General features: G+C 36.4%; 1 protein-coding gene across 2 annotated transcripts in view; it reads right to left on the reverse strand.

The window, feature by feature from the left end:
* alk (ALK receptor tyrosine kinase) overlaps positions 1-19186 on the reverse strand; it is a 357833-nt gene that overhangs the window by 188359 nt on the left and 150288 nt on the right. Inside the window, exon 3 of one of the 2 annotated variants that reach the window (XM_055038127.1) lies at positions 6658-6804. In XM_055038127.1, coding sequence (XP_054894102.1) covers positions 6658-6804 — 147 coding nt within the window. Of the gene's footprint in view, positions 1-6645; positions 6805-19186 lie in introns of both variants that reach the window. The other variant, XM_055038126.1, reaches the window with a different exon arrangement.

The following is a 19186-nucleotide window of genomic DNA, read 5'->3' on the forward strand; positions in this document are numbered from 1 at the left end:
AAGTTGGCTGCAGATTCTGAGAAAAGCCATCTGAAAGTTCTTTAGTCTTCATTTATCTTGTTATGAATATTTGCACAAAGTACATTTTCCACATAAGTTTTGCTTCAAAATGTCTCATGTCAGACCAACAAGTCAAAACAATTACATGAACTAATCCATAAGCATATGAGAGATAACTACTATACGGTCCTGCTTTCTTTTCAACTTTGCATATAATTGAATTTTCTTCTGAGCTCCTGCAGAGATCGCAGCAAAACAGAAGATCTCCTGTCACTTCACTAATTGGATTAGCACCTCGCTTAGAAAAATTACTTCTGTAAAAAGCTAATTTCTCTGAGGGATTCTCCAGAAACATTTCCTCTGCGCATGTTCACTCCTCACTGATGAAACAAAAATGGTTCGAAATGTTGTGCAGTTTAGGCCCATTATCCACTTCTTAAGCCTTTTAGCAGAGATGGATCTGGAGGGAATCAAGCTATTTTATTGTCACAAATACCTCTACTGAAACCAAGTAAGTGGTCTAATTATACATTTATCTTAGCTACCTCTTAGATCTCCCAGGAGAGATACATTTTTAATGGAATCTCCATGCCCTTTCCTTCAGTGGCCAAGAGTTTAAATGCCTGGCAGTTCAACAACTTTGGTCAATTTAATGCATGACTTACAAGATTTTCAGCTAAAAGAGGAATTGTTAACCATGCATGGCCAAGCTCAAGACAAGAGAAATCCAAGAATAGAGCATTGAATACATGTACTTTGGAATCAGTGCTCCGAGTGCTCAGTTTGGTGTGTGGGCTAGCATGAAAAACATAGTGTATTTTAAAAAACGTAAAGACCTAAACATATTGCCATATTCCTGTTGTATTGTGACCATCTTTTGAAGAAAAGCCTTCATTACAAAGCCGAAAAGAAACAGTCCAATCTTTCCAAAATGGTAGTCCTTACTTTTTATGCAAAACTAAAGTCATTTTTCCACAAAACAAAAGAAGAGCAAAAAGACTCAAATCTTCTGCAATTTATTTTTTCTCCTAATTATGGCTGCACTGCAGCTTTTCTCTGAAACCCACAAAATGAAAGGTAAAATAAGATTCAAGCTGACAACAGCAATGCATGTTAGGGAGTAAAAATGCTGTTTGGAGCAAGAAAATTTCTTGATGCATAATCTCAAACATGTAGCAAAGCAATCGTCCCAAAGAGTCTATACACTGCTCGTATGCCTAATGTGATTCTATGGCAAAAAGTTATATATAAGAGCATTACATCTAAATCTTATTGTCAAAAGTTACACATAAAGTGTCTTATATTTCTTAAACTCAGTGACAGTTTTTCATTTTACATCGACAAACCTTTGGGCATTTAAATAGTATTTTACAAAATAGTGCAATGGAGGTTACATGTTTTTAAATGTTTTAACAAAATTCTGGGAAATGTGACTGTCATTTTTTTTTCAGTCACTCCAAGCCAACTTTGATCTGTTTCAAGTTTGTCAATCAAATTTTTAAAAGCAGGTGTCTTATCACATGAATAAAATTGCAAGGCACTGTGTGCCTTTACTTGAGTATATAAAGTAGATATCAAGAAGTAGTACATATCTGAAAGAAAATGATCTGTTGTTGCTTATTTTTGCGCAACTGTTTCTTTTACATCCAGATATTCAACTAATGTCCCAGGTCTGTTGCCAAGCAGGTAATATTTTTGCTCTGTGTCCTAATTCTACTGTGTTTTAGACTCAGGCTGGACATGGACAGACCAACTCCAATGTTAAAGGCTTGCTTCAAATGCCAGGGTTATTATATTTCTGAAACAAAATTCATAAGTACAAAAAATTGCCTCTCATCCAAAGTAATGGTTCATAATTATTTGCTCAGATAGGAGGGTTGCTGCGAGCAGAAAAAGCACCTAGGTAGCTTTCCTGCCTGCATGGTGAGTGGACCATTGATCTATCTAGATGCAATCCCATGACCAAGAAATTAACAGGTAATAGTTTTCTGAAGGCTCATTTTTAAATCAAACTTTGAGAAACTTTGTATGAAACTTATCATCAGCAAGGATCACCAGCAGGAGATTTTACTGTTTTGACCTAAAGGACTCTAGAAGCAAAGATTGTACTCTCCTTACAAAGAAGGTAAGTGGAAAATACGCAATAAGGACTTTTTAGCTGTTATGTCAAATTTGATGTCAGCTGCAGTTTTTCCTAGTACCTGTCCTGATGCTGATTGTTTTAAACGCAGAACAATTGTATTGAATATTGCACACTGAAATTGTAATTTCAGTGTGCAATATTCATATTATACAAGGCTGAAAAAAGTCTAAAATTGTTTGTTAAAACACTCCAGGTGTTTTGAACTTACATTTTACATTTTATGGTGTTATTTATGCAGTTGGACAGAGACCCAGGATAGCAGACTGGACACAAGATGCTGAAGGTCACAGAGTAATAGAAGCAAGAGTTAATTGCTCAAATGAAACATTGTCAAATGTTTCATATTTTGTAAAGTTTCTATGAAATTGTTAAGGTCTTCATGTCTTCCTCCACCCTCTCTTAAGGCCCACTTAGCTTAACCCAAAAAGTTACATAAGTGACTTTCATGTTCTCAGATCCTAAAGCTAATCTCTTTTCAATCACCTGTATGTGTGTTTGTCACTGATGATCCTAACATGTTCTCAAAAATGTCAACACACACACTCTTTCGTTTACATGTTTCCAGGTGATTTCTGTCCAAAATATGTAAATTATTGCTTTCAAACATAGAACCCCTTTTCCTTGAGAGTTGGAACAAACTGCTAAGTCTTGACCTGATGAGTGGGCTCTTATGTGTTGTGCTGCTGCTGTTTTGTTTCTCCAATACAAAGATCCAAACATTCCTCACTGCAAACATACCACACCACTGTGCTTGTGATTTGAGTGATTTGTTCTTGGATTGAATCAATTTCTGCCTGAGAGCATTATCAGATTTAAAATGCATTCAAACATTGTTTTTAGGAAATATTCTTAATTCATCAGACATGGGATGGCTATATTCTTCTGGCTCCTCTTGCTCGCCTGAACTGACTGTTTTGTTCAAATTCCTAGATGTTTTAACACACAGCCAGTTGAGTTAAAGTGCTTTTCTGAAGTACATATGAGCTTTGTCCTTACCTTTCCTCTTCATGAGGACATGTTCAATTCGATGCTGTATCTTTCTGATGACTGATAATACGTTATCATTGTTGGGGATGTGTTAAGATCATCAGTGTTAACAACCATAACAGAGAATCGAACAGAGGTTAGGGCCAGAGACTCATGTGACCTTGATGACCTCGTTAGCGATTACCACGACCTCAATAGTGACCTCTTTTGCCTTCTCAGTGTGATTGTCTGATTACAATTTATAAGCCTTTGAGTTCCAACCCAGGTTTTAGCACCAAATAAGCCTCTTGGATGAGAGTCAAAAAGTCTTCAAGATAAGAGATGTTTGTAATGCACAAGATTACTAACAGCACAAACAGTATGTGCTTCATCATAGCACATACTTAAACATAAAAACCAGGCAATACAAGACTGCCAGGCAGAGACAATCTTCCTCTGGCCTGTTAAAAATCCAGATGACGCCTCTGTTTGCCAGATGACAGACCTCCTGGGGGCCACTCTTCATTACAAACAAATTGCTCCAGCAGTATCTTACTTGAATTTGCTGCAAGTCAGCTCCAACTTCTCCATTATGTGCAAAAGAGCTAGAAATCAATGCTCAATCATTTTCACACTGTCTTTGGCAACAGACATTCAGATATTTTTTTGTCTTTGTTTTTACTCACCAGAGAGTCTAATTCACAATCTGTTCAGGAGTCGTCAGCGTTGGCTCATTTTCAATCAATTAGCGTCACAGGAGATTTGGTTGCCGCAGAGATTTGAGCAGTTTACAACAAATGGAAATTTCTTGATCTGTACCTCACTCTGCATTTGCTGCTGTCTTTACTTGTTAAGGATCCAGTTTAGAAAACAGCTTTGTGACAAAACTATTATGAGTAAAGATACATTTTTTAAATGTTTTGCATACTCTCACACATATTTTATTTACTCAGATTACTGCCCTTAGGAAGGAGCAGAGTGTAGCACGTCCTGCACTGTCCAGCAATGACCAGAGACAATGCAAGCAAGTTCAAAATATTATAAAAATCAAATTTCAGCAGTCGTCTCATCCTATCTTATTGTAAACAACTTTAATTATTCATTTTCTGGGAGTCTGCATTGAGTCGAGGTAAGCTTCTATTTATGGATGCAGGACTTGTGCTTGATCCTGCTAACCTTAATGATTTTCCAGCTTATATCTGCACATCTTCAGCCAAACGACCAGCTTTTGTATTAAAGTAGTATAGCCTATTTACAGCCTTTAATTTTTACATTTTACAGCACTTTATTTCACTATAGGAAACAGCTTCAGCTATTCCTATACATCAAAGCCTTCAAGTCTCCATTATTTTTTACCCCAATCTTTCTAAAGAGAAACATTTAAATGTGAAAAGAACCTCCTCGCCCATCTCAATTTTTCAAAACATACCAACTAAATTGTGGCTAGCAGAGGATTGTGCACAGCTATTTATTTTGCATTTCAGTAATGTCTATCTTTGATTCCAGTGTTCCTAAACAAAGCTCAGAAACAATGCAAAGTTCTGAAACAGTGGCCTGTGGTTTGAATGCTGGCTGCAGGCTGCCTGTTTTTGACTCCAAAGCTGTGGTTCTTTCACTATATCAGCATTTATATATTTAGATGGGAGGTTAGTATATGCACTGTTTCCACAGGAAGACTACCAGATGCCATTATAACAGTTATGTAACAGAGCAACGTGGAGTGTCATCTCCATGCCAATGGCACATTGACCACCTGTGACAGTGTCACTGCTGTAGTGTAAGTGGCACATTGTTACTGTTAGGAGCAGTTTCCAAATTGATACTTCCTGAGCCTGTTGAAATGAAAGCATGTTCCACATTCACAGCTAAAAGGAAAATTGGAGAGTCAATATTGACGGTTCAAACAGGGATGGACAGAATGATTTGATTCATTCTTCCTTCAACCAGCACAAAAATAATTTAGTTAATTTGCCAGGAAACCACATGAAAATGTATGAAAGAGATTTCAGTTTTGAAACTGTGTTATTACAGCAAACAAGAGCATTTTGCAGAGAGCCATTCTGTCAAGAAATTTGAATTAGGAACAATAAAAGTCCATGCACTTAGATTATCTAATCAAGATGGAAGCAGGATTCTTGTCACATTTATGACAACAAAAAGCAAGAATATGCTCAGTTAGAATAGCATGGAAGGTAAAACAGTTTTTCCACAGCTTAGATCTCGATATCTTTGTTTACCAAACAACTCTGTGGAGTCATTGATTTTTACACTAAACTTAAAGGGACTTTTTATTTTATTTTAGCACGTATGATTCGGGGTGTTTTTAATTGCTGAGATGCTTTATTTATTTTGAGTAGAACTGTTATCTTGTGTCGCTTGACTTGCCTATAATTAATGGACTTTGGACTCATTCAAAAATTTATTAGTAGCCCTTTAAGAATTATATCTGAGTTCCCCTGCTATGAAATCAAGCTAGGAGTACATTACTTTATGTATGCCAATGTATATATAAAATGTATATATTTTATCTATACATCTATGCATAAATCTATGCATAAATCTATGCATATATATATATATATATATATATATATATATATATATATATATATATATGAGTCAGGACCTAATATATATATATATATATATATATATATATATGGCAGGTATCTGTCTATAAAGCCAACCTACATAATATAGAAAGACAATTCAACTGGTGCATAAACTGTTCAGCTACTAGGTTCTCAATGTCTTTTGACAAATTACATAAAAAATAGACTGTAGATTGAGGTTAACAAAGTATGTCCCCTTTTAGCAAATGGAATAACAGCAACAAGTTTCCAAGCAGTTAGAAACCAACATTAACCAACTGAATATTAAATAAATTTAAATTAGAATTGACCACTGTTGTCATTACACATTAAAATGTAATGAAATGTGTTGATCTGTGAGAAGAACACTTATGGCCAACCTGACAGAAAAAAGTCAGAATATGCAGTTCTTGTTTCATCAGTCTGTGCAGATGTTGTTTCCTTAGTTCCTTACTTTTACCTCAGTATTTGACAGTTGGGGGTACGCTGAGTCAGGACCTAATTTACAACCAAAACTTACATTAGCAGGATGGCCATGGGTCAGATATACAATCTCACCTTTCCTTATCACTGAGTGCATTTCACATTTTTCAGATTCATCCAATGTTTGAGCACACTGGTCCCAGGAATCATTAAAGAGGGACAGAAAAACATTTAAGAGAAGTAAACAGACTCGTCTTTCCTCCTTTACTATCACCTCAGGAGATGAGATGTTCTCAGTTATGGTCTGAATTGACAGTTATTGCGGATGTGGGAAGGCATGTTGCAATGTAACAAGTGATATTTTATGATGAAAGAAGCCGTTTTGAAGCCGTTTTGAACTAGTTATAGTATTTCAACATAGCTATGATTAATGAATGATTTGGTCCAAACTAAACATAATCAGAAAACCTTCTAGAAGTTATCGAAAAACAAAGTTCCCCTGCAACGGGGGAAACGTGATACCTTCACTCTTACCTTCCTCCCAACCATGAGGACTTTCCATCTTCTTTTCACTTTTCCCATTCCGTTCATCCCTCTGGTCTCCTGCTGCCACGATGCTCCATGTCAACTCAGGAACATCCTCATGCTGGAGACTGCATGTCCTGCCAAGACATTGCCGATCTAGAGAAGCACAGAGATGAACTTTCAAATGATGCACTCACAGCTAATACACCTCCAAGCAGACGGCTCAAAAACTATCATTTGACAAAGATAGCAACTTGCCTCTCACAATTAACACATATAATTAATAATTGAGCAAAGAGAAATAACCCTCGATGGAGAGATTACACCAAGTCAGTGCAGATGCAATAATGCACAAATTGGAAAAGCATATCAACAACGGTAAGAGAACAAATACAAAAACATAATATAACAATAAAACAACAGTTTGATTTTTCTTTGATGCTTTAAAACTTTAATTTTAGACATTTTTGGTAAAAGACTGTCTTTTTAAATTCAAAGTACACACCATTTCTAACAGCAATAAAAACACCAAGGTCAAAGAGATACTTATCACCAGATCCCAAACCACGTACCCTGCAGCTTGGATATCTGCAGGGTTGCAGCTAATCCAAAATGTTATGCATTAAGTAATTCTCAACTATTGCAAACAATGCAACATGTGTGTTGCCAGACTGGAGGAGGTGGTAAAATAAACATCCAAGACTGGGAGTTTTTCCGGTTGGAGAGGGAAATGCCTGCACAGAAGTAAAAATAGCCCTGGGCTGAACAGAGCTTCTCGCTCAAACAGGAGCATGGTCGCATGTGCTGTAGGCCAACTGGCACACTTCTATCATATGGGAGAGGAGCAGAAGTGTTTTGAAGCACAAAAAAACTGTTGGGCAATGGTTACACTGAAGGGAGCTTGTCTAGTTCTCAGTCCCACACAAACATCTGTGAAGTATGGAATCGGCTCAGTCTATGGAGACTTTTCCTGCACAAATGAACTGTGATTTTTGTACATTTTTCGTTCCACATCTTTACTGAAGGGCTTCGTTTTATGCTACAGCCAAACAGCAGACTATGACTGGTTCAGACCCAGAATGATCATCTGCATCATCATTTTTCTGTGAATACAGCTGTGTCTGGCTCATCAACTCACCTGCTCTGTGCTGTACAGTTTGTGATGTTGCCGCTGAAATTATGTGCTTTCATTTGAATAAAAATATCGACTTTGGTCCCAATCAAGAAAATTATACTTTTTAGATGATTTCCTACCGAATAAGATTTACCTATCCACGCTTGGTTATGAGTGGAAGCTTTGTATTAAGCACTCCAAATGAGGCCTTCAGAGTAATACCTAGTTAATTACAATGTTGGTGAAAAAGCCAATGAACAGTTTGTCCATCTAATTTAAATACATACCAAATATGGTGTTTGAAGATAGAAATAAGGCTCCCCACTTTGATCAATTCTGTCTATCCTTCATTTCCTGCAGATAACCTCATAAATGTCCATCCCTGTGGCTTGTTAAATCACTTCTGAGGCAGTTTGGTCACTTTTGATTCGCTTTTCACAGTAATGCTCCACAAGAGATGGACTTAGTGTTATATTATCTCTCCATGTCTGTTTTCCAGTTCACGCAGAATGATGGCTTGAATTGGGTCAGGACAATTTCATTTGGTACCAACAAACAGCATAAAATGCTGAAAAGAAATAATTCTCTAATAGCAGTGATAAAAATCTCACCATGATAAACATAAAATCTTCTGTAGAAGAGCATCTCTTTTTTTGTCTAAAAGAATCCTGTGCTGCAGCAAATGAAACACATGACTGCAAGACAATTCAACTTCTAAAATTAAGAACAATTATTTCTACAATAAACAGCTACAGGCAACTATTTAGTAGATCATGTCCCATTATCATGTAAATTACAAGTGAAAAATTACCATTGTCACATAAATATATAGAAAAGGAGGTCCATTTGATGAATAAGTGAATCAGCACAGAAGTATAAGCAATAAATAAATTCAAATAAGATTTAAATCAATACTGTGTCAGTCCAAAAAACAGTTTGTAAATATGTTGTGGTAAAATGCAAGCTGCATGAGAACGCCAAAAAACTGTAGACTTATAAAGTCTACAGTAGGAGAATCAATAACAAGCCTGACAAATCAGTCATTAATTAAATCTAAAAGTAGTCCAGTTAGAATTTAAACATATATGGGAAGATCTGAAATAAATCATAACAATAGATCAAATAAAAACAAGAAAACCAAATGTTTTTACTAATATTCTGCCCTTTTTTTTCCACTATCAAGACCAAATATCAAATTTTATGACAGAAACCTGATCTGAAAGTGGGCAACTTCTGTGAAAGTGAAAACTTTTACTTTGGAGAGATTTCTTCACCGTATCTTTATAGGAAGCCCTTTGTGCTCAACAAATATTAAACAATATAAATCTGGTTTTAAAATAAACACCAATACAGACATTGCTGTATTGACACAGTTTGTCCCAATACAGATGATTGAAGTGCTTTATATGGGCCGTTTGCATTGTGACAGTTTGCTATATGGACTCTGTAAAATTGATGCATACACCATCCTGTTATTGCATTGGGTGTTCTACAGTCAACCCTCATTTACAATCCTAAAAGTTAAATAAACCAGATTATCAAACAAATGTTTAGTAACTCACCATTAGCCTGCACCTAGCAGATTGAGAGGAGGGCTATTCCTTTAGTTTCCCGATGCAATTGAGGACTGAACATGTTCAAGAAATCTTCCTTGTGCAGCTGCAAACACCACACCACACTCTCTGTGCTTCTTGGTGGTGTTTTGTATTCTTTCTTTTGTTTTTAACCAAATGATCAACGTGATGCGTGAAGGCACTTTTACAAGTAGATTTTTTGTTTTTGTCCTCCGTCTCACTTTTTCTCTCCAGCCCACATTATGAATATGTCTATATATTCATAAATACTGTGTCACATTAGACAAAACACTAGTGATTGACTTTAGCCATGTTTTACATTCTGTAATATGCCTGTTATTTCAAAATCAGATAAAAAACTAAGCTGATTAACAGTTACGATCAGCTGGTTACTCTCCAAAGAGCTCCAAAGAATAAATGCTTTAAAATTACTACTTCATAAAGCAGTGTGTGTTAAAATTAAAATAAGTTAGATTTTACATCATTCAATATATCAAATGAACCACAAAGCCAAAGAGTCACTTGCAGCTCTCGATTTGCAAGCTGAATATTTCTCTAAACTATCAGGTGGAAACTGTGATCCTAATTCTTATATTTTAGTTTATATGTATATCTTCATAAAGTAACCCCTGTAACTCAAATATGTATTTTATTAAACTTTTATTCTAATCTTTATCTTTGTAGAGACTAAGATTTGTTTAAATGAGTCTTTGTAAGAAAGACATTTTTACTCTACTAAATAACATTTGCATTTTTTCTGTTTTCCATTAACAGTTAAATAAGCGTTTTCTAATAGTGGCTATTGCCTATTTTGCCAGTCATTATTTAGAAATGAATTATCCAAGTGCACTCAAAACCCACACTGTCGGAACTGTGTAATCATACACCCCAAATTCCTCAAATTATTCCCACTCATGCAGCTTTTCAACACAGCCAGCAAACACGTTTAAAAATCAAAATTGTGCTTTGTTGGTCGGTACATTTCTATTCTGAAATTATTCAGGGCTCACATCTATGCCTGTTTATATGAACTTTGATTTAAATGTAATGTCCAGACACAAAACAAGCACGCTTGCTAATTTTCTGCATTCACATAAACTAACGCAGATAAATAAGTTGCACAGCTGTCTCCTCATGTTTTCCACCAGAGGATATCAGACCACTACTCATGTATGCACAGACACATTTGGCATGCAGACAGGCCAAACGCTGCTGCATTCTGCCAAATGGGGACGAGAGATATGATTCAACTGTCGTGAGTGTGATCCAGAGCTGTCATCCAATTTCACCCACCTTCTGCTGCTGCAAAGCGACACAGAACTGATGAATTGCCAAATGACCAGAGACACGGCTTTTAATGGTTTATTCATTCTTCGTGACATCTGTGACTTTTATTCCCCTGAATTTACTGGGACCATATCCTTTTTTGACTTTGCTTCATTTACAAGTTTAATATACCAGTGCAATCATTATGAGTAGAGTGGTTATTTAAGGAAATAGTGTTTACCATAAATATATAGCACATTTCCCCCACTTGCTGCATCTGCCAAAAGTTATCCTTGATTGCCTTCTAAAGCGCCTGATAAGCACTGCTAATAATTAGCGGGTCATGACAAACAGAATTCCTGTAAAAAAAAGTTTGTTTTAATATTTGATTCGTCCCTAAGCACAGAGTAAGTGTTGGAAACACAGTCTGAATTTAAATCAGCTCCTTGCTCGCGAACTGTAATATCTCTGAGAGAAAAATTTATGGGCTTTATCTTTGTTGCAGTAAAAGAACAACAATTGTCTCCGCCTGAAGAAAACAACAAATTCTCACCACTGATGGACTTCAGCAACTGTTTGCACGACAGGGCTATATTTGCAAATTACACACAGCGGAGTGAGAGTAAATTAATTATAAAGCATCTTCCACACTTGCAAGCATACCCAGTAAAATGTGCAATAACAGATTTTAAATAAAACTGTTGGTTATTGCGGAAGCAAAATATCACACTGAAAATGAATTTATAGAGAAAACATATAGAGAAAATTTCCACTCAGAGATATTTCTTTTTTACACATTATCTGTGCCACCTTTCGAGACACCCCAAACAATTCCTGCCAACATAATGGATCTGAAGCTTTTTTTTTTTTAGATTTATACTTTACTTTTCAAGTAGAGAGTCTAGGAACTCTTAATAGATCATCCTTAGCTTTCTGTTACTCAGATACAAATATAATGAAATGTCAGCGTCCGTCTCTTAACCGCTTTTAAAAAGAGGAAAGACAAAGAACGTTCAAGTAGAGAAAATGTTAATTGACTTTTGTAAATTTGTTAATGGCAGGTCTTTAAACTGCTTTAGGAACCACATGGAAAGTTTCATCTTGCCACCACAATTTTTAGGAAGATGGAAAAACATCAAAGCTCATTGATGTAGAACCAAAATGAAACATTTTCAGTTGGAAAATTCAACAGTGCTGAATTATTTAAACAAGGGGTAGATTCATATGAAAGTAGATCTGATGCAGTGGCTTTCAAGCTTCTGATGTAAATTATTATTTTTTTTTTCATTTAAATGTTTGCCAATACCAAAATCTTCTCAGTCGGCAATTCCTTCAGTTCTGGTGTTGCGTAGATTTAACTGGATTTAAGAATTTAAAGCGGTGTAAAGAATAAATGCTGCATGTGGTTCTCATTTTGCCATTTCCAAACTTTTGAATTGTGTCTTATTTTCATACTGGTCTTCTCCAATGTTTTGAACCAATTATGTTCTTAAACCCTCCTTAAACCATCTTATGATGATACAACTAAATACACTTAAAATCATGAAACATAAAAAAAACCTGTATAAAATTATATTAAATGTAACTACAGTAAATTCAGGTTAGAAGGATTGTAGTGTCCTTTTCAGAAGAATCTCCGATTCTTGAACATATTTTCCATAACAGGTTAGATTTTATGTCGAAGACTTCCTCCAACTATAAGAGACAGTTGTTCATTTTTGTTTATTTGATCTCAATTTGAAATTAAATCTCAAGCTAAAGTGTCTGTTTTGTGAGGTGGAAGAACTTTAATTCCAAAAGGTTTATCGTCTTTTGTCACTGATCTCCACTCATCTGAACATAATTTATAACTCCTGTAAATGCTTGTGTAAAAAAGATTGAGACGTTAATCACATAACTGTTGTTGTTTGTGGATCTGGTCATCCAAGCCGGGTTTTATAGGGATTTTAAGGAACTCTAAGAAGAACAGATATTGATCTCGGTCAATGCCAATATGTGAGCAACTGGACTCCAGTAATGGTGTTTACAGGTTGCTAAGGACATGATAGCATGTGGTCATAAAGTTTTATGGGATTTAGGAAAGCTAGATCTACAGAAGACATTTAAAGGCACTCAGTTGTGTCAGATTCAAATGGCGACTTAGTTTCTAATAAATACCAAAGAGCCATTTAGTATTTATCTTGATTAAAAGCAAGAAAACAAGCTACTGAATGTAGCTTGTTTTGAAAGTGCAACCAAATATTTAGTAAACCTAGAAAATGAAAACAAGACAACAATAAAAAAGGTATTTCTTTCTGCTTTTTCCTTGACTTAAACGACTAGTGTCGATATAGAAGAGGAAATATTTTATGGTAAGCTCTATCCGGCTGTTTTATGTCAACTTTTTAAAATGTTACTAAAATGTCAATAGATTGTTGCACACAAAATATTCAAATTATTTTGCTCCTTGATTGAACATGATATACATGTTTAAAATAACTCTAAAAAACCCAAAAACCTTTGTTTAGACAAAAACTAAACAAAGTTTGGTAATGGAAGTACATACGAGAACTTTGTCAACGTTGTCATTGCAATACTCCCCAACATCAGGATCACAAGATTTTCAAACATATATCCTACCCCTTACTTACAAAGATGTGGGTTTCTTTGACTGTGAGTTGATTAGATGTTTAAAGGAGGATGCTGGATGAGCACAACCAAACTGCATCCAACATTGTATAGGTTTAAAAAAAAGAAAAAAAAATCCCCATGAAGCTCCTAAACTGAGATGATGAATAAGTTTATTTCCTGATTACATGGCAATTTCATTCAACTCTGCTTATTTATGCATCTGAGTTTTTATTGCCCTGAAATACAAGGCAATTTATCTCCCCTGATAGCTGCTGGAGTCATCAATCAAATATAAAGATGAATAGTGGAGTGGGGACTGACTTCATAGCAGGTATGAAAAATACAGCAAATAAAATGTGTAAAATGTATAAAACTGCATGTTTTTCTGTTGTTGGAGGAACAAATCACTAAAGTGTTTAATAAAATATTTTTGTGTAACTTCATCAAAATCTATCCAGTATTAATCAGCTGTTCTCCGACAGTAAGTTGTTTTCTAACCAGGTTTGAAAATGAACGATGGATTTCAAACTGTGACATATGTGATAAACACCCATTTATGCCTAATTTATTAATACAGCTGACGACTCTTGCTTATGATTTTATATTCCATTGCAAAGTAGATTCCTAGACATGTTAATCAAAGAAACAGTAATGGGTTTACAAGAGGAGGAGAGAGAGTTATCAAACTGCTTTGACTGAACTACATGTGACAGTTTGTGATGCCAGATCAGAGGGGATCAAAGTTCAGCGTCAGGTTTCCCATTCCCTAAGAACTCCCCTCACCTCATCTCTTTCATCCCCTCTTCAGTAACACAAAGATGGCATGCTGGCAGGGGGTCCACTGAAGTCCTCCGCAACAGATTCTTGAAGCCTTTGAAGATTTTTAAGGGAGTCCTAACAAAATCCAAACCACTGAAAAACCCATTTGTCTTGCAGTGTTTCAGATCATTAAATCATTCTGAGCTTCCCATTGTTTCAGTCAATAACAGACACTGTAGGCTGCAGCTCTAACTTTGTCAGCAAATTTTCCTAATGTGGCCATTGAATTTCCATCTAAAGCAATTCCTTTACTTTGATTAAGCTTATTTTTATCCTTCAAAACTGGCACATTTATTCTGAATATATGAACATATAACCACAAACAATCTATGCAACTTAAACATTAAATACAGACAGGAAAAACAACATCCCTCTGTCTTGCTCCAGTTGTCTGCAACACAGCGACATCTGCACATTGACACTGCTGATTAACAGATGCACTGAAAGTGGCTCTCTTGCAACTCTTGTCTGTCAGGTATCTCTTGAGATGTAAAGTGGTGCTTGAACTATTTTCACTTCTAAACCTAGATAAGGATCCTTAAGTATTATTCAAACTTGACTCAGGCACCTTCTAGAAGATGGAAATCTGGAGTGAGTGGATTCCTTCGTTTATTTAAAGAGAAACAACATGGTCGGTCATTTACAGCTAATAAATGTTGCAACAAAACTCCTTCTGTCGTTTAAGAGGGTTGGTAGCAGTAGAACAGGGAAAGACCAATAAAGAAAAGAATCAGGAGGATGGTTTGTTGTGTTCTGCTAGGTTATAAACATTCTTCAACAATATATAAAGCCATCCTGCTCCCTAACCAGATTTTCCCTTTGATCAATTTCAAGTTCAGCATTCTATACCAGTGTTTCTCAATTCTGGTCCTCAGGGACATGTATACTTCAGATGTGTCTCTATTCCAGAACACCTTGTTCAAATGATTGCTTGACCTCACCTACATGCCATCAATTGCTGCAGGAGCATGTTAATTACCTACTTATTCAAGTCAGGTGTGTGGCAGAAGGGGGGCATCTAAAACATCCAGGGCAGTGGTCCCTGAGGACCGGAATTGACAAACACTGTTCCATACTGATTGACACTGCAGTACTTGGAGATCTTCTCAGAAGCGGTCAGCCTTGTTTTCAACGCCACATGGCTCGCTGCCATTTTAGCTGCAAGAGTTCTGGACCATTTTCTTAGAAAACTGCATCTGATGTCACCATGTATTGCTGTGGAGATAGTGTGCTCAGACATTAAAGTGTTAGGTCGTATTTGTAGAGCATATACACAGAATCTCTTGTCAGACGTAACCAACCGAGATGGGGATCTCTGCAGCTCCACCAGAGTTACTGTGGGCTCTTGGTTGCTGATTAGTACTTGATTAATACTTTCCTTGATGGTCTTTCAGACTTACAATTCTAGATAACAGATTAAAAAGTGCTGCACGAGATGCTGAAAGTGTGAGATATTGCTTTTCAATTATAAGATATTCATTTAGAATAGAAGAAAAATACTGCGACATACTGGTGATCTGTCCAGGGTGTACCCCGCCTCTCGCCCCGGTGCCTAGCTGGAAATAGGCACCAGCACGCCTTCTCACCCCACTAAGGACAAGGGTGTTAGAAAATGAATGGATGGATAGAAGCAAAATACAAACTAAAATATCAAATACCCTGTGTATCAAAACTTGAAGTCAAAACAAAGTCCAGGTCCAAGAAAGAAAGAATCAAAGACTGTACACATGAACCCTTAGTAGTAGTTATGCCACAGCAATGCCTCCACTTAGAAATAAGGTGGATTTAACACGTCTCCAGGAGACTGCCATGAGCACCTGCCTTTTAACCTCTAAAAGCCTCTTTTATTCTACCACTGAGCCTCATTACTGATGAACAACACTACCAGCTGAGTGAGGCAGATGTTCTATTGTGGAGCACGGCAGCTCCTCAAGTGGCCAACATCCATCTGAAGGCACGAGTGTGCTGCAGCTGGCAACCACAGATGAGCCAGGACAATCCATCAGAACAAGGAAAATCGAAGTGATGAAGACGCCGTATGGGAAGCGTTTTGCTAAACAGAAAACAGCGATGATCTGCCCTGCTGCTTTTCTCCACAGGGGAAAGACAACATTGTGGGAAAAGCAGCTGAAAATATCTGGCAGCTTCTATGGCACTGATATTATTACTGACACAGAGAGGCACAGAAATTTCAATAGTGAATCGGGTTTGCCCTGTAGCCCCTGTAGCTAAAGGCTGCTAATGGAAGCAGGGTGATGGGAGAGAGAACGGGGGCAGCTGGTGGCAAATGTCCAGTCAGTCTTTGTTGGCTTTTGTAGCTGCTGACAAATGCCAGCAGACAGCAGATGCTGAGGGGAGAGCAAAGATCTATTGCTGCAGCCTGAAGCCATGTTCACCATGCCATGTTGCTGTGAACCAACTCGTTTTTTCAGCCACTGATGCTGCTCTGTGTCATACAGTGCAACTCAGGTCACTCATACAGATAACATAGCAGTACAATCACGCTATAGAAACAAAATGTGTCAACATATCCATGAAGACAAAACAAGGTGTAATCAAATCCATTATGTAGAGAACAACAAAAAACATAGTATATAAAATGGTTCTTGCATGTTCGATCAGCATTTAATTTGCCTCAGCGAGCTGTGTCATGATTTGCATTAGCATTTGCAGTCATCTGGCTTTTACAGCCCAGATGTGCTCCAGCCACATTACGATCGCCTCACTGATCTCAGAGAAGCTCTCCTTCTGATTTGCCAGCATACCAGAGACAAGAGGTCAGCAAAGTCATTGAATGTAAAAAGACAAAAAGAAACAACCCAGCATGTTATTTCAAGACACTCTTCTCTGGCTGATTAACTTCACTAAGTTCCCCCCCTTAAATTGTTACCACAAGCTGCTGCAGCAACATGAGAGAGACAGATTCCAGACAGACAGTTTGGTGCTTGCTGATTTGTCAGGGAAGTCAATTTGTGTCACAATCTAATGAGAGCAGTTCTAAAGTAGCAGCATCAGGTTTTATTGGCTTCCTCTGGATGTCAACTCATACTTCACCTTATTATATTATAAAATAAAAAAAAAACCAAGTTATAATGAAGTAATCTAATGTTAATTTTAGGGCTAATTTTTTATTTTATTTTATTTTTTGACTATGCTTGTTCTTTTTTGTTGTTGTTGTTTTTTTCCACAATACTAAACACAGTACCTTAAAATATGTTGCCCTTTCAAGAATTGTTAAATTGTTGTTTGTCTTTTACAACTTGCTTGTTTAATATTATAAAACATGTGTTAATATCATACTTTTTAGATGAATAAAAAAAAGCACTGTAGATATTTTATTCATTAAAGTAAGAAAGGGATCTAAACCAATCTAGATGCCTACAAAAAATATAATTGACATCCTTATAAAATCATGAACTGTAGTTTCACAAGCCACACCCAAATCAGATTATTCTGTGATCAACTGAATCAATTTAATAGAACCTGTCTCACAATTTTGAATAAGGCTTAAAAATCTCAAAAAGCAACTCGTCGTGATCTAATTTGAAGAAATTCAACAAATGAAAAACAGACATTGAAAAGACTTCAGTTAAGGATACTGTTCACCGCTCAACACTAAGAAAGAACTAAAGCGGTACCATTAAGCTTTTGTTACAACTAGAAACCAGGAAAACAAAATACGCTAAATTAGTTACTTTGGCTAAATTCAGTTCATTAAATAGTTTGGAGTAAATAAAACAAGCTATGCTATTGAATGGGAAGACACAGAAAGTATTTATTTTTAAATCCTAGATTCTAGGAAGGCGATTTGAGAAAAATGTTTCATTTGAAGAAGACGTTGAGTCTTTCTTCATTGTAAGCTTGGGACTGTGCTGGTCTTGATGTCTGTAATCACAGAAATCTTCACACAATTTCTTTTTTTTTCTATCTTTTGTGAGGGTGGCTAAACTGAGGGGTTAGGCAGGATACAGAGCTCCACAATACTTTGACAAGAAAATTATGCAAATTCAGATTCAAGTGATGAGGACAGTATAAAAACGAGATTGTGAAAACTGGTTTTCCAAGAGCAAATTACTTATTCCCTGAATCTCTCACTCTTTTAAATGTAGAAAGAAGCAAAGAAATATCACGGTTGACCGAGAACTGTGGTGTTTCTTTAATCATTGGTTCTCTGCTATAACATTGTTAAGTCAAGTGTATCTTCAGAAACATAAGGCTTATCTGAAAAAGTCCCAACAAAATAATTGCTCCTGTCAAGAAAAATATATAATGCTGTAAAGGACTGCACAATATATTAAATTTTGTAGTGCAGTATTAGTGTGTGTAGTATTTATATAGAAAAAAAAGGACTATTTACAGTGCAATAATTGTTGGCTAATATATTCAAAATGTTATGATTTCAAATTGCAGATGCTAACATAACATTTAGTCAGAGTCTAACATGCTCACACTGGACACAAATTATGATATTATGATGATCATAATATTTATCAACAGTATTGGCAAGGCAGGATGACTGGGGGGGACAAACGAGATTCCTGTCTGGGCCCTGGGTGGAGCGGGTTTCAAATCCAAAAATAGTTTGGTCACAACATTTCAGTAAAGTTCAAAATGCTTGGTATGCTACAGGCAAAGACAGGAAAACACAGCTTCAATCTGTCACTCTACTATAGGTCAGGCAGCTTCTGCATCATTTTGATAAATAAAAGGACGGTGGTTGTCACCTGAGGATCAGGCCTCAAGTTGGAGGTAGAGCTCAGCAGCTATGTGTCCTTTGCTCTTATGGCACTAACAAACTGAGCTATTTCTGTCAGAGATCTGTTGAGTATGTTTACAAGTGGAAACCCAGGGCAGACAGAGAACGGGTAAAAAAAAGAAAAAAAAAAGGACAGCTTGGTAGATGGTAGAGATTGTGCTTTTTCATATGTTGCTCTACAGATCAATAGGCAAGATACAAAAAAGATTTTTTTTCACACCTCTATCCCCAAATCAAAATAATGTTGAGAAACTGATATTTAATTTTTTATCTGTAAATCACACCATATGAGATTCTTGCACAAGCATTCTACACACAACCACCTGATTAATAAACAGCTTAAGATAAACTGCTGCAACTTTCCAGCTCGAATAATTGCCAAGTTTTGTTTATTAACTG

Source organism: Poeciliopsis prolifica, unplaced genomic scaffold, assembly GCF_027474105.1.
Source record: "Poeciliopsis prolifica strain line A6 unplaced genomic scaffold, Auburn_PproV2 SCAFFOLD013, whole genome shotgun sequence".
NCBI classification, from domain to species: Eukaryota; Metazoa; Chordata; class Actinopteri; order Cyprinodontiformes; family Poeciliidae; genus Poeciliopsis; species Poeciliopsis prolifica.